This window comes from Solenopsis invicta, chromosome 2 (assembly GCF_016802725.1).
Source record: "Solenopsis invicta isolate M01_SB chromosome 2, UNIL_Sinv_3.0, whole genome shotgun sequence".
NCBI lineage: Eukaryota > Metazoa > Arthropoda > Insecta > Hymenoptera > Formicidae > Solenopsis > Solenopsis invicta.
Window position 1 is genome coordinate 7,958,062 of NC_052665.1, and position 15,314 is coordinate 7,973,375.

General features: G+C 38.6%; 1 protein-coding gene across 1 annotated transcript in view; it reads right to left on the reverse strand.

The window, feature by feature from the left end:
- LOC105200762 (icarapin-like) overlaps positions 1 to 14,093 on the reverse strand; it is a 38,129-nt gene extending 24,036 nt beyond the window's left edge. Inside the window, exon 1 of the mRNA XM_011168466.3 lies at positions 13,844 to 14,093. Coding sequence (XP_011166768.1) covers positions 13,844 to 13,913 — 70 coding nt within the window. The 5' untranslated portion in view covers positions 13,914 to 14,093. The remainder of the gene's footprint in view (positions 1 to 13,843) is intronic.
- Positions 14,094 to 15,314: the final 1,221 nt, after the last annotated feature.

Genomic DNA, 15,314 nt, shown 5'->3' on the forward strand with positions numbered 1-15,314 from the left:
ACGCGCACGTACTTGTATATTGGTAATAATTATTAAAAACCTGTACCTGAATTAAATATATTTATTTTTATACCAGAGATGAACTAATTGCCAAACATTGCAACAGATAAATTACAATTTTTCACGAAATCATGTAACTTTCAATTATTAAATAATAAATGAAATTAGAATCGATAATGTAAACAACACAATTAAACAAAAAAGAATGGCAAATTTTGCTATCCAATAGCATTTTTGTGTGAATTTTTAAATGTTAATTGTGTAAAAAAAAATTAGATGAAAAAGATACGTCTAACTTTGATAAAAATTTTAGACATCTTTAATTTACGAGGTGCATTCAAGTTGTGAGATCTAATTTTTTTTTTCAAAATGAGAGAAAATAAAAATATTGGCAGTATCACCCCCGATGGCAACACTCATAGAACATTTGTGTCATCGCTCAAAGTTGAAAGCGTTTTAAACGTTGAAATTCATGTTCTCATATAACAGTGCCACAAATGTTTTACGAGCTGGATGTTGCCAATTTTTTTTACACATCCCCAACGAATGTCTTTTAAGACGCATCGTATGTTTTTATATATATCTACTCCCATTCCCGAGAAAAAAATTAGGGGACCTCACGACTTGAAAGCACCTTGTAAATTGAGCGTGTCTGATACATTTTCTAAAAGCTGTATAGATTTGAGCATGCAAAAGTTATAATAAAAGGACATTGTTCCAAAAAGGAAAGCTCTTTACAAGAGCTTGAAATTTAATTTTACTGCAGACAGCGGTGAAATGAATTACGTGCCGGGGTCTCTGTATTATTTCAATGATCCGGTTCTCTGCGACGTCTGCTTTCATCGGTATCAAAGTTGCAGTTTCAACCTATAGGCTATAGCAGGGATAGACAGGGGCACCTACCAATCGGAGCGGATGGAACGGGAAGTGGCGTTGCCGGTGTAGAGCCCCCGACATTATGAAACTTGGAATCGAAATAGCGCGTACCGCACGAGTACGTACTTGATGTCAAAGGCGTAATAACTTGGAAGTACTTGCGCGCCGTAGTGCGGCATCATGGCTCGCCCCCGCGATGTATAGAGCACACGAACGCACGCACGCACACACACATACACACACGCGCGCGTGCAGACATGCGGGCGCAAGCAAATTTCGTGTGCGAATATATATATATATATATATATATATATATATATATATATATATATATATATTCGCTCGTACATCACCCGCGTTGGAAGCAAGGAGTTATTGCACGCTGAGTGAAGGTAAGTGCGTCGGATCGACACGCGGCAGCATATTACGCACCCTGTGTACACGGGGAAGGAGCGCCCTGTGGATCCGAATCCGCAGAAATTGCGAATTGATTTCAATCCGACGAAAATTTGAGGGTTTATCGTCGTCGGTGCATTAAGCGCCAAGGACACAAGTGCGGAGTCTAAAGACACCTAAGTCAACGTGACTTAGGTGCCTTCAGTGCATTACACGTTAAGTACCAATGTTGCGTAATATACTGTGCTCCACAGGTGTGTTAAATGGCGTGGTAATGAAGTCTTAAAATTATGACCGCCTATTGTAAGAGACACACGTAATCGGACGAACGTTGACGATATTTATAGGTACCGGCGTAAGCGCGAGCCTGTTAAATATATGGATTCGCAAGATTTCCTTACTTTCGAATATATACTGGAAATGATTTTAAAAATAGAAATAAAACGTGAAATGGATTAAAATAAAAAATGGAAATTCACACACAGCGATTTTCCATTTTCTATTTTAATCCATTTTACGTTTTATTTCCATTTTTAATTATTTAACAAGTTTGTACTTATGCCAATACAGAAAATACGGACTTACCGAGCATTATTTGTAATAATGTACGTCAAAATTATTAACATATTAGTTGTAACGTGATATTCACTGAAAACAAATTTTTATTTTCAGATAAATATACTTTTTAACATCATTTCCTCAATTAAAAAAAATATTTCCCAAGTTTCAAAATAAATTATTTTAACTAATATTTATTTAAATAGAAGAAAATGATTTGATCAGAAGAAACTTTTTTTTGAGTGTACAAACGCTCATAAAATAATTGGGAACTATTCTAAATTATGTGTTTTAAATGACACATGTTTCTTTTTTTTATTAAAAGTAAATCGCATTATTTGACAAGTAAGTGATACAAAAGCTAAAAATACAATGCAACTGCACTCCAAAGATTTTAGAAGAGAGGATAGTTCAATAAGAACCGACCTGATTATTACGAATTAAAACGATTCTGTGATATTAAGATCACATTTAGACATGCTAAAGAATTAGATTTCGTTCGCGAAACAAAACTGGAAATTTTCGTGTACGAACGAATTGCTATACAAAGATAAAAGGCATTCCGTTACCGAATGCAGATGGTCCCGAATTTGCGCTAGCCTGCATTATCGAAGACTATCCGTGTTAATCCGATTCGCGTTAAGCTGAAAGGTTTTTTTTTCGAACGAAAATACGGCCGTTCGCTGTGTTTCGCACGCTTTTTCCGCGCGATTTTGTCGATCACACCACGGTGGTTTTCGGAAACGCGATGATCACGCAAAGCGAGGATTACCGGCACACGCGCCCGCGTATACGCTGCTCCGCTTAAGTGTAGATCAATACAACGTCTCGGCGATAAATTCCTTCACGTTCTAACGGCATTAAATGCTTGAGACGCAACGCGGATTATACATGTACGCCTTGGTTCAGTGAATGTTGCGTGAGCAGCAGTTAAAAGGGGAGAAGAGCTCAATGAGATTTGACGTGCTTAAGGATACTGAGCGTGATATGTTATCACGCATCATCCAAGGCAATTCGAAAATAGGTTTGACAAAGATACCGTTAGTTGTACCGTTAGCAATACCATATGTTCCTTTTCTTTATACCAGATCCGAAAGGTAAAGATATTTTTCTCTACAGGCGCTAATAAGTAAATGTAGGTAAATCCATTTTACAGATTTCCTAATTATATTCTACTTTTAATTTAATAATTACTTGAGAATAACATAGAAATATTGTATCAAAAATACAATTAACGTTCTTGTAGTTCTAAAATTGTTACGCAATTAAATATTAATTCTCCATTAACTCTCTATTCAGTAATAATTCCTCGATCGAAGAATATCACGGTCGTTAATTATAACGCAAAAGATTATGCACGTTATTTTTGTCCTATCACTTAAGATACGATGGAACAAACGGCAAACGATACATGTATTCTATTTCAGCTGACAATACACATATCTCTTCTTTTCCCTTTCCTTCCCGTCGAGGAACAAAGACCGTTATTATGACGCACACTCTTTCTGAGAATGAAATTTAAATACACAATACATCTGCTTGCTGCTAATTAATCGCGGTATACCTGCGCCGTTCCTATGTGTAATACACTTATTATCACGGAAATGTCGAGGACATATGGCGGAAATGTACCAACAGTCTTCATTTTTTCATGTCTGCCAAATGCGTCATTTCTCGCGTAACTGATGTACGCGTAACGTGATTCCAAGGGACATATATCAAAAAAAAGGAAAAAGAAAAAAAAAGTTTTGCAGCATCCCCGTTATCTTGCGTATCCCTACATTGAGTCGGAAACTCCATTAATCTTCTCTCCTAGATGATTTATCTAACAACTTGTTTTCTTCTTCGCAAAATGTTAGCGTTGTTCTGCCCCGAGGTACGCTTATTTTTCGACCGATAATTATACACGAATAATTCCGCGATCGTGACTTACGTATCACATTTTCAATCCTCACGCCACGCCGCCGTTGCCTAATAATTTCGAGATACAGCCAAGGCTGACGCGCAAAACCTTCACTTTTATAATTTTAAATTGCGAAAATCGACAAAAATCCAGTTCTTCCACCTGTCGATCGAACGTTTTCTTTTTTTCTCCTCCTCCTCCTTCCCTGATATCGTAATCCTCCCGGAGCGTGATCACGCTTGGCACTATACTGAAAATTAGTGGTGCATTGATTTTTGCTCCCGACAGATTCGCCGAGACGCGAGATTGGATTTCAATTTGTTTCGGAGGAATATTCGTTATCCTCGTTATTAGACTTTCGGAAAGGCGGCGATTACGGCGACGCGATATACGACAAAAAGCGAGCGAGCGAACGAGCGAGATGGGGGAGAGGGGGGGGGGAGGGGGCGAGCAAAGCGCTAATGATTGGTTTCAAATGAATTTCCACCCGGCAGATCCGATTTCGATGTCCGTGCGCGATATGCACTCACCTATTCATAATTACTCTATCGTTCTCCGCCACCACCATCGCCAAGGGTCGCGGCAGTTTATGGCTTCGCGACTCGCGGATAATTGGATTGTCTGCCGCCGACTGACCGAACGACCATCCCATAATTCTTTACGTCAACAGGAATGGCTACGGCACTGCTGCGTTTTGTGTGCTGCGCATTGGTGTGCGCATCTTCTGCGCTATTTCCCGATAGTCACGTAGTTTTCCATTTGTACTTATAAGCGGCTAGTTTTTTTACTGTCACATCAACCGGTTTGATGATAAGAGTCGCTCAAGCTCGGTTTTAGAATCAGCGTCAGCTAAATTACTGTGTTGTGTAACAGCAAAACAAATTCGAAAGCAAAATGTTTGAAAAATATTTAACATTTGATATCGAATCATTAATAAAAATTTCCATGACGTGGAAAGCTTATGATATAAACTATGCAAATATATTTGCACATTATAATAATTATTATGACCAACAATCGCAAATATGATAAAATAGTTCGGCTAAAGCGCAGCAAATGCGTAATCATGTAGTTGTTAGATGCAAAACTCGATTTTATTGTTTCGTGAATATTGACGCGAGTCGTCCCTTTTCGCTCGCCGGGGTTGCTATACTTTCTCTTCTTGCTTCTCGCAAAAGGATTAATACGGAAAGTTTGCATGCAAAGTCTTATTTCATTTTATTTAATTGAAAAGTTTTTATGTCTCATTACATTCGCTAGTTGTTACTTCGATAACTTAAGAACATTCTTGACAAACGTTGTCCAAAATGTTCCTAAGTTATAGAAATATTAAATCACAAGACTAGTCAGGGTCGAAATAATTTTGATTATGCGATTACAGAACGTTGGAGTAAGTTAGCAAAAATACGCGCTAAAAATTACGTCGAATAACAAATCAGACAAATTTAAATTTAATGTGCAGATACCGTCAATATAATGCGTTTCTCCCGTGTCTTGTACATTTTAAATACATAGAATTATATTTGGTACTCTGAAAACTTTTTGGCACTTTAAAAAATTTCGTGATGTACTGTGTGCTACTAAACTAAAAATTGGTTGAACAAATCTTGTTTAAACTTTTGATAGTTGGACTTTGTAACCAGGAAACCCAACCAAGTGTCGTTCTCCGAAATTTGGGAGGATTGTTTTAACACGTTTTTGTTAAGGTAAATAAAAATAAGAGACACGTATTTTTTACGAATAACGTTCTCTCGCACTTTAAGAGCATAAAACCCAGTTTTTTTTCAAAGCGAATAAATCGTTGAAACTAATAAAAGATACAAAAAAAATCGAATGAAAAATACAGAAAAATGTTTTAAGTAACAATTAAATGAATTTAAGAATACTTTATAAATTTATAAAAGTTTTTATTATAAATTTTTTTAAACATTTTTATTTAAATTATTGTTATCGTTATTATAAAATATTTTTAAAACATTCAAGTTTTATTTAAAAAATTGTCCTATTTTTTATGGTTTCAACGATATTCGTTTCGAAAGAGTAATCAATTTTTTTTTTTTAAAGAGGTTCACCTACTTAACGTGCACTTGTAAAAGAAATATGTCTGTTCTATTCTTGTCTATATTTTAATATATTCAAAGTTTATTAAAATCGGAGAGGGATACTTGGCGCTTTCTTGTAAGATTAAAGGATTAAAAATACTCTCTCGCATAAATTTCATAGACGAAGTGAAACGTCTTTGTCTACAAAGCGGAGCGTTAAAGAATGCCTTTCTCTTTAAAGCAGCTTGCGTTTTCTGTGTGAATGCGCGAGATGATTTGTTTGATTCGAGAACTACGCCCGAATACTGTTTTTATTATCTACCGCGCGTGTGCAGCAAATATAGCGATAGGCAAATTACTTGCCAGTAAAGACTTTTATGCGTGATGTTTAACGGCGGCGTTCCTTTCACACATATATGCACGATCGCGACGATATATGTTGCATTAAACGACGCCGTTAAATCACTATAACGGCCATGGCATCGCGAGGGTTCGTGCTTTTAAGCAAGGTCCAATGTCGATATTATACCGAGCACGATGTGAACGACCAATAAATATATGTAAATAAGCCTTGACACGCAAATAATTTAAAAATTAAATTAATTCTCCGCAATGTGCTTTGTTATAAAATATTAACTACCTAGGTGGGTAGTGCGTTATTTATTTTCCCGGGAAAAAAAAAATTAAAACTTTCTTGCAAGCATTTCTCCTCTCGCTTTCGTTTCATAAATTACTTAATATAAATCGCAATTATGCTCTAAGGATTACGCGCGGCAATGTATGGTGCGCTTGTACAAATGTTATTATAACAGCGTGTTGCTTACGCGATTATACGAATTGCGCGTGGTAAAATGCATTGTCGGGACGAAAGTCGCGCACGAGTTGAAGCTAAGGATGCGCTTTACTTTAATCCTGAAATGTATACTCGTTTCATCTTATGTCGTGTGCCCAGGAGATACCCTATCCTATGATATCCCATAACAAATTGCTCCGAAGAAGACTTTTGCACAAATAAAAAGATTATATGCGTAAAAGCTGCTGTAATTTACTTTAAAAGAATACTCAACTAAAAATTCAAATACACGTGCAATATTTTTTTTAGAAAAGTTTCATGATATGCGTTTAACGTTACATTATATATTTTTATTTTCTAATAATATGTGGGGCGACTGATAAGCGATGCACACGCGTGAAGCGTAAACTTATATAGCAGCAAAAAACGATGAACGCATAACGTGAACTTGCAGTTGCATAATCTTCAACCACAACGATAGCAAGTTTTATTCTTTTTCACATAGCGGTTATAAATCGACGAGTGTTGGCATGGCGTAGCGCAATGAGGATGCGTCAACAAAATTCAAACAAATTCGAACGCGTAATAATTGAATTTGTAAGTACTGAAGTAAGCCAATGTTGCCGACGAACGGAAGAGCGGAAGAGCGGTTTCGGTGACTCATGAAAATCAGATGATGAAATCACATTGATAAAATCAGCTTTACCGCAATCACCTCTATGAATAGCGAAGTTTTGAATAGCGATGAATTTCCGTTGGCGTTACATTTTCAGTATTTAAAAATCGATGCACTTTGCTTGAACATTGTTGACATATCCTTATCACACGGTGCCACGTTAACACGCACCGATTTACAACCACTGTAAAGAAAAGAATAAAACGCGCGCTACCATAGTGCAGGTTGCAGGTTGCAACTACATGTTCACGTTATGCGCACATCGCTCCTGTAAAGTTTCCGCTGCACGCGTGTGCATCACAGCGGTCCCACGTGTACAATAAAATTATAATCTCGCATATTTATATTTTAACGTTACACGACGTGTATCTCTTTTACTTTTCTGTTTACTAATAGAAAATAAAAACGACACGATGTATTTTACTGGTGACTGTTAAGACGCGTTAAACACGTGTAACAGGCAAGACAAAGCAAGCATACTGCAGATGTCCGATATAACAGTGTCACAATGACCTAAATTATGCAAAATTATTGGTTTTAAAGATATGAATAGTATTGATTCACGTCCGAGATATGAAATTTTTAGAAGAATATGGTTTTATAGATTTAACTTAATCTTTATTAATTTTATCTACACTCTTGCGTACCGTTTGGAATTTATAGCATTTACTTTTATTTCTGAACACGCCACAAACTATCATTCGTAACTGTCGGATCACGCGACTAATGGATTAAGTTTTTCTCAATGCAGCCAATTGCGCAGAATCATTCGCAGTCGAGATGTTGACCTCGGGGTCACGCCGGAAAAAAAAAGAAAAATAAAAAAGATGCGCCGACAAAACGTTCGCGGCGTACTGCCTTTTTTCATTTAAATGGCCGTAAGGCGGCGGCGGGACGCAGGCTGCATACTTAATGGAGGCATATTCCGCGGTGCCACTGCCACTCAAGGCAAGCCCAACACTACGTCAACGGGGTCAGGCTGCTCGCGACAGGAAAATAATATGAGTTGGTCATAATCCGCGGCAGCACTTCGCCTCCAGATACGGAGGTGCACAACAAACTAAGCCGTCGACACGCAAGGACACTCCATGCACGTACGGAGTCGCGCGAGTCTACTGCGAACGGTAGATAATAATACCCGGTAGAAATGTCTTTTGACGTTCCTTTCGAATCTTTCTGAGAAAAAAAATAGTAAAAAACGCACTTGAATTATACAGATATGTCGACTATGTCGTAAGTACAGCCGCGAGTGACGCAACGTTGTCGTCTAACGTAAAAGGTGGATCAATGGTCAGAGGACCATTTTTCTCAGAGGCACAGAAAGTCGGAGGCACAGAAGTATCCGGCCTATTAGCACACCATTTGTCTTTGCCGTGCCGCACTATCGTGCATGTCACACATCCGCATTGCACTGCGCGCGGATAGTGTGACACACGTATGCACGTGCGTACCGGTGCGTTCGCACGTGTGAAGCACGAGCGGGTGAAAGGGAGGCTAGGCTGTGCGACGCGAGGCACGCCGATCGCGATGCGGAACATAGGAAGAAGGAATGACATTACCGGATTGTGCAATGGCACATGCGACGCTACGTGAATCAACCGTTCGGAGACCAAACGAGGTGTCGGAAGTAATTAGTCACGACTTTTTTCCCGCAGTAATTGGCGGCGAACTAAATGATTTACGCGGCGCATTTTCAGCACGCGAATGCGAATTTACTTGCGTGCGTACAATGTACGATGACGATTCGCCTCGATGTTGAATGAAATGAAAAAATGCACATTAATACAGCCGCGATTGCCGTAACGGGATGGAATATTAGTACAGCGGCATTATGAAAGTTGATTTCAATGGGCATTCTCTGATCGGATGTAAGAAAGTAAATGCATGCAACTTTATATGCTTACGAAATTAAATTGGCATTTAAATTGAGCCTATATCTTATATAATTCTTTAATATTTAAATCGGATAGTAATATAATTGATCATTGGCAAATGTAAATGTGCGTAATTCCTTTTATACGCACACGTGTGCCCCCGATGGACTATCTCGCAAATTCAATTATCATCGCGCGAAAAGAATGGTTTTGTTTGTAAGATATTTAAAAATGTTGCTGCATTGAGAGAAAAACATCTCAAAACAAAAAATGTGTACTCAACATAAAAAAAAATTATTTATTCCATGGATCCTAATAGGTTATTTACTTGCAGTCATGTTAAAAATTTCTTAATTGAAATATTTATGTAAATAAAATAAAAAAATAATTTTTAATCAAAAAATTTTTTCTTGCAATTCTAGAAAATTTTTACTGCTAGACCATTTTTATATTCAAGATAATTGGATTTTTTAATTTAAGAAAACAATTTAATCAAGTTTAATAATATCATTAGCTTATTTGAAAATCTTTATTTAAATGTAAAAAATGTAAAAGTACAAAATTATATACTTGAGATAATATATCTATTTATTTAAAAGTAGATATTTTTACTTGCATCATTAAAAAAAATTTTTTTTCTCTCAACTCGAATGCAGATTTAAAACTAATTTTGTAGCGTATAATTAAATCTAAAAATAATTTTGTCAAACTATCGAAATAATTATTTTGGTGGTTCAAGTTAGTCGCTTCGAATGTCGAAACTATTTGCAGCTATTTGTCCATCATGCTTGAGCGCCCTATATAATTATTTTGATGGTTCAACAGAATCAATTTCAAATCTTTATTTAATTAAAATTTTAAATATTTCAACAAAACCGTTCTCTCCGCGCGAGTATCGATTCGAGTATAAAGTAAAATTATTCGCGCAAACCGATCGGCGCAGAGCGGTGGCGTGCGGAGCAAAGAGCACTCGTGCCGACGCGAGCGACGGCGCTAAACGTCATGTTTGTTGCACGAAGGAGATTTACGATTGCAGATGATTACGCAGGCCCGTTCTTAAAGGCGAGACGCGCGATTACCCAGCGGAAAGATTACCCAGCAGCGGCGATGATGATTATATATTCTTAATAGGATCAAGCGCAATCCGCTGTACGCTGCCGTGACGGGAGACTCGCGCGTCGTTTGATGCTTACAAACCGCCACCTCGCCTATTTCACCGGGGCGCGTGACGAACGAAGCAAGAAGCTGCTCACCGCGATCGAAACTCGCCGAAACTCGATTTTCGTAGCTTGTTGGCAAGTCGCCGTCGTCGCCAGGGAAGTCTCAAAAATTACATTATTACCCGGCCGTCAGCCGACTGTCAGCGAGCGTAATGAGAGCAGACGTTTTCTCCTGCGCGGAGACCGCGTTGTAGCAGCGAAATGCCGCGGTATGGAAACTGGCAGATGCATCACGTTAGGAGAAACACCTCGCCGGAGGCGTCACACTCCTCACCGAAGTAATAACGACGGACGCGTAACGTTCACCCGTGACGAAAGAAATTTAATTGTATGATTGTGCTGCGCCACGGCCGAACGAGCCGCCGCGCGCCGCGCCGCCAGTGATTCAACAATTACGAAAGTTCTCCTACGAGGCTGAACTATCGTATCGGCGCGCGTATTTCTCCCGGTATCTTTTGCAATAAACAATTAACAATATGCAACAAGCTTCGATTGTTGTTCCGCCGCTCCAAGTTATTCGGTGTGCGTCGTAATACGAGCGGCGCGAAGCGTCACGATGCGACTGGTTGAAATATTCGTATCATTTGGCGCTTCAACGAATATGCACAAAGTTCCGGGACTGTTTTACAAATGTTGCTCCCCGCAATAACGCGGCATGCATTTATGCATGTACAATTATTCGAATGCAAACTCGTTAATCTGTTTTAGACGCAGGGCTGGCGTACACGTCGTAAAAATCATAAACGTTATTTTTAAACAGAGCGGATGGAAAAACGAATACGCGTTTCACATTCCTAAATGCACCGCGCGAAAGTGGTTAACAAAGCCGAGATGAAAGTTTATTAATGTTACATCAAAATTGTGTAAAAATAATTTCATGACACGCGATATTCATTTCAACGATTTAAACGTCGTTTAATTTAAGAGATCATTGTATTCGACACGTTCGAAATGTTTTTGCATTCGAAATTATTACATTTAAAAATCAATATGTCAAACCGTTTTACGAATATAGCAAAGTGTAATTGAAGTCTTAACTTTAGCAGAGGAGGATCTTGATAAATTAGCGACGAAATCGCGATTCGCAATTTGCCGGAAAAGCCCAGGTTATTTTTGTGAAGATTTCCGCACGGTTGAAAACGGTCGAGACACACACACACACGCGCATACACACACACACACACACACACACACAAACGTCGGCCCGAGAGATAAAGTTACATTAAAATCAAGAGGAATAAATTGGAGTTCGACGGGAATTCGCTCGGACAATTATCTTGGGGACGAAGCAGCTCCAATTAAACGAGCTTCCTGCCGTTCTCGTCTCGCAAAAACGGGTCCGATGCTAATTAGCAAAGTCTATGCTGGAAGTGAATTTCATATCGAGTTGTAATCGAGTAAACAACGGCCTTAAGTAGTTCGAGCGTGCTATCTGCTTCCACGATTTCTTCGTGACCTGACATTCAATCGCGATATTCCGCCCATCGGGGGCACCCGTCTCGCCTTATAACGACGCATAAATGTCGTGAACCGAATGCAAATAATACCGAAGAATCGTTCAATGCGGAGCCGAGATAAACGTCGCGGTATTTCGACGGTTATATGGAAAACAGGCGTGAAAAATGTAGATTGCGCTTTATTACGAACACGATCGTAATTACGACCCAGGATGCGTGAAGCCTCGAACTTTCTTTACCCATCTTCCTCTCTTTCTCCGGAAGATACAATAATTTATTTGTGAAAACGTTTTTTTAATCGCGAGTATAAAATTAATCCGGAATGATTTGGTATTATATATATATATATATATATATATATATCAGAGAGTGCACTTATCTTATCTTGATTTATTGAAAAAAGACGAGAAGTCAAATAAATGTGTTTGCGCGGTCTGAATCTCCGCAAGCTAACTGAAATATTTGCTCATTCGGTCTACTAACGAAGTACGCTTGCAAATACTCGCTATTAATTCGTTGTCCGACATTAGATTTTGAATCTGTTTTTGCCACATCGACTTTTATTGATTTAACGTGGCGTTTCGGCGCATAGCTGCGCATTTCGAAATTGAAAGAGCCGATTATAGCACAATAGAATATTCCATACCAATCCTGATTTCAATAATCCAGTCTACAGTTATACAATAAATACTTTGAGATAATCACAAACGACAGTTCTAAACAATAGTTACACGGTAATTTCAAATTTTATTATAAGAAAATTCAAAATGCAATTACGTTATTCGATAAAATATATTAAGCTGGCAAATAATTGTTTTCGTCGATTGCTATTTGATTCAAAAGTTAATAGAAATAAATTATAAAGTGAGCCACAATCGTAAACAGTGGTTTTAATTTCAGATTCGCAATCGTTAACAAGTGTGTTTCTGTGCATTGACGAGTGATTATTAAAACGAAAAAATACTTCGCTCGGAAGAATAATACAAAACGATTTCCTTGCTAGGACTCTCGAAGCTAGAATTTAATTAAAGAATATAATTACGTTCGACACAATCGATACAAGGTTAAAAAACTGATTTAAATGTCGGAAAGTTAGTGGGAATTTCGTAATGCATTTCGAATGCCAAAGTTTCGACAGCGCGTAGATTTGGAAGTCTCTGGAACAATTTGTCGCACTATGTGGATTTTCAATTTTTACATTCACAATATTATTATTATTATTATTATTATTATTGGGAGAAAGTTGTTGAATGTGTATACCGTTTTTTGAAACGTACTATTTAATATTTTACATTTTTCCTTTATAAAATCAACTTAGTGATAAAAGGATATAAGAAATAAATAATATAGACAAAAATTTAACAAGTTTTATTTTTATTTGTGCATGCTGTTAATATTTAACAACATCTGATAAATTTGCTGTAAATTTTTTATCAACTTATGTAGCTGATGATAATAGTTATCGAATTTTATTTTAAATTGTTATATTTTCATAAAAGATAGCTTGTTGAAGAACATTTTACAATGAAATTTTTATAAGCTCTGTCAAGTTTTCCAATTCGTACCATCACAAATTTTAGTATAAAGAAATGATACTAAAACCGATAAGTGATAATAGTAAAACTAATAATTGCTGTGAATAAAAATATGTCAATACAAAAGTAAGTTCGAGCCAGTTTCATTTCAGTGTTCTCAACCTTTTCATTAATGTTATTTATTAATTATTCGTTTTTTTCGATAAATTTTTAACAAAATAAATATTAGTTCATGTTTCCTTATATTTTTAATATAGATACGCTTTAGTTGCAGAGAAGCTTATAACAAAGAAATTTGTTATTACTGGAAGGTTTACCACGTAATAATATATGATTGAAACATCGAGCTACAATTTCGAACTTTGATTTGCATCCGAAACAGTACGAAATGCGAAATATGGTAAAAAATAGTTCGAGTGGTACACATTTGACAACTCTCCCCTATATTCGAGCGTACGTAAAAAAAGAAAAAAAATCGCCAAAATTTAAAAGCTAAAAGAGTATCGCACTCACTTCGGCTTGGATAACCACGCGTGCACGCGATGAGGCACGCCGCAACGAGAAGAACATGGAGCGTCTTCATCTTGTCGCACAACACAGGGAACGTCGGCACCTCGAAAAAAGCTGCCCAGGGATCGCTTGCTGCCTCGACGATGCCTCGATCGGCACTGACCGGTTTACTCGAACGACGGCTGTCACGTACTCACTACTCGCTGACGCGACTCGCGAACGGATCAAGGTTACTTGCCGGACCAGCTTGTAGAAAACACCAACGCTTTGCCCCGCGGCTTTTGCCCGCGCGCCGCCGCTATACGCGATCCCCCGATCGCGGCCGCGCCAATGAGCGCTGATCACGGCCGTCACGTGACGCGCACCACGTGGGGCGCGAGAAGTGCACGGCGGGCGATTTCGAGTCACGTCGCGCGGCATTTCCTGGTATCGGCAATCTTTATAATTCCACGTCGGAGTAAGTATAACATACGACAATGGCATTACACACCGCGACGATCGTGTCGTCGATTTTTACCGCGAGCCTGCAAATCGACGAGAAATTGCGCACGTTACTGATAATTATGCGAGTGCCAGGCTAAGTGCATAACACGTCGTGAGTAATACTGTTGTTCCGAGTAAACGCCGCGAACGTTATCGCGGCTGTCGCCGGCACGGTTCGAAAAATCATTACTCACGAGACCTTCCGAGAAAAAAACGCGAGAAGATAAATGACGCGAGTAACAGTTTCAATTTTAGGCCGAGACGTTGAGAAACTTTGTAATCTTGATGAAAACGGGTCAGAGGAGGCGGTGGCTCGCACGGAGGATCCTTATCGTATACGCATGTGGCGCAAGCGAGGGTGATACGCGTACGTACATATACGCGTGTATTCGTGCGCCAGTACGTACATGTGTACGTGTATTGCGTATGCGGGTTATTATTATTATTACAGAAACCGCACGTTGCAGCGGTGGCGGGCAAACTAGCGCAGCGGAACACGATAATTATCGTGCGTCTCACAACGAGCTTGTGTGTACACGCGGGCCGCCTTACGCACGCATCGGTATACCGCGCTTACCATGCTTGCGCGCTTTCGCGTAAGAAGTCTGTTTCACGAACCGTCGAGAAACTTCGGAAGCAGACGAGACTCGCCTGACGAGATGCTTAACCCTGAGACACGAACAACTTTTACAATCGCGAAGACGTAACGGATTACAGCGAATATAATTGCCGCCGCGCCGTAAAAGCCATTATCGCGAGATGCTAATCTTTTGCTTTTCTAAATTTTAAATTTTCGCTTTCGCAAAGAAAATATTTATCGTTTACAATCTTTCGAAATGAACGGGAGAATGGAGAACCGTGAAATTTCTGAAAAGATCGATAACAACGGGTACTGGAAAGAATATTTACGTTTTAAAGTTAACAGTAACGGTTAAATATGTTCAGAATAAAAATTGCGTTTTTGCAGTGCACGGCGCGTTTCAGTGTTCGC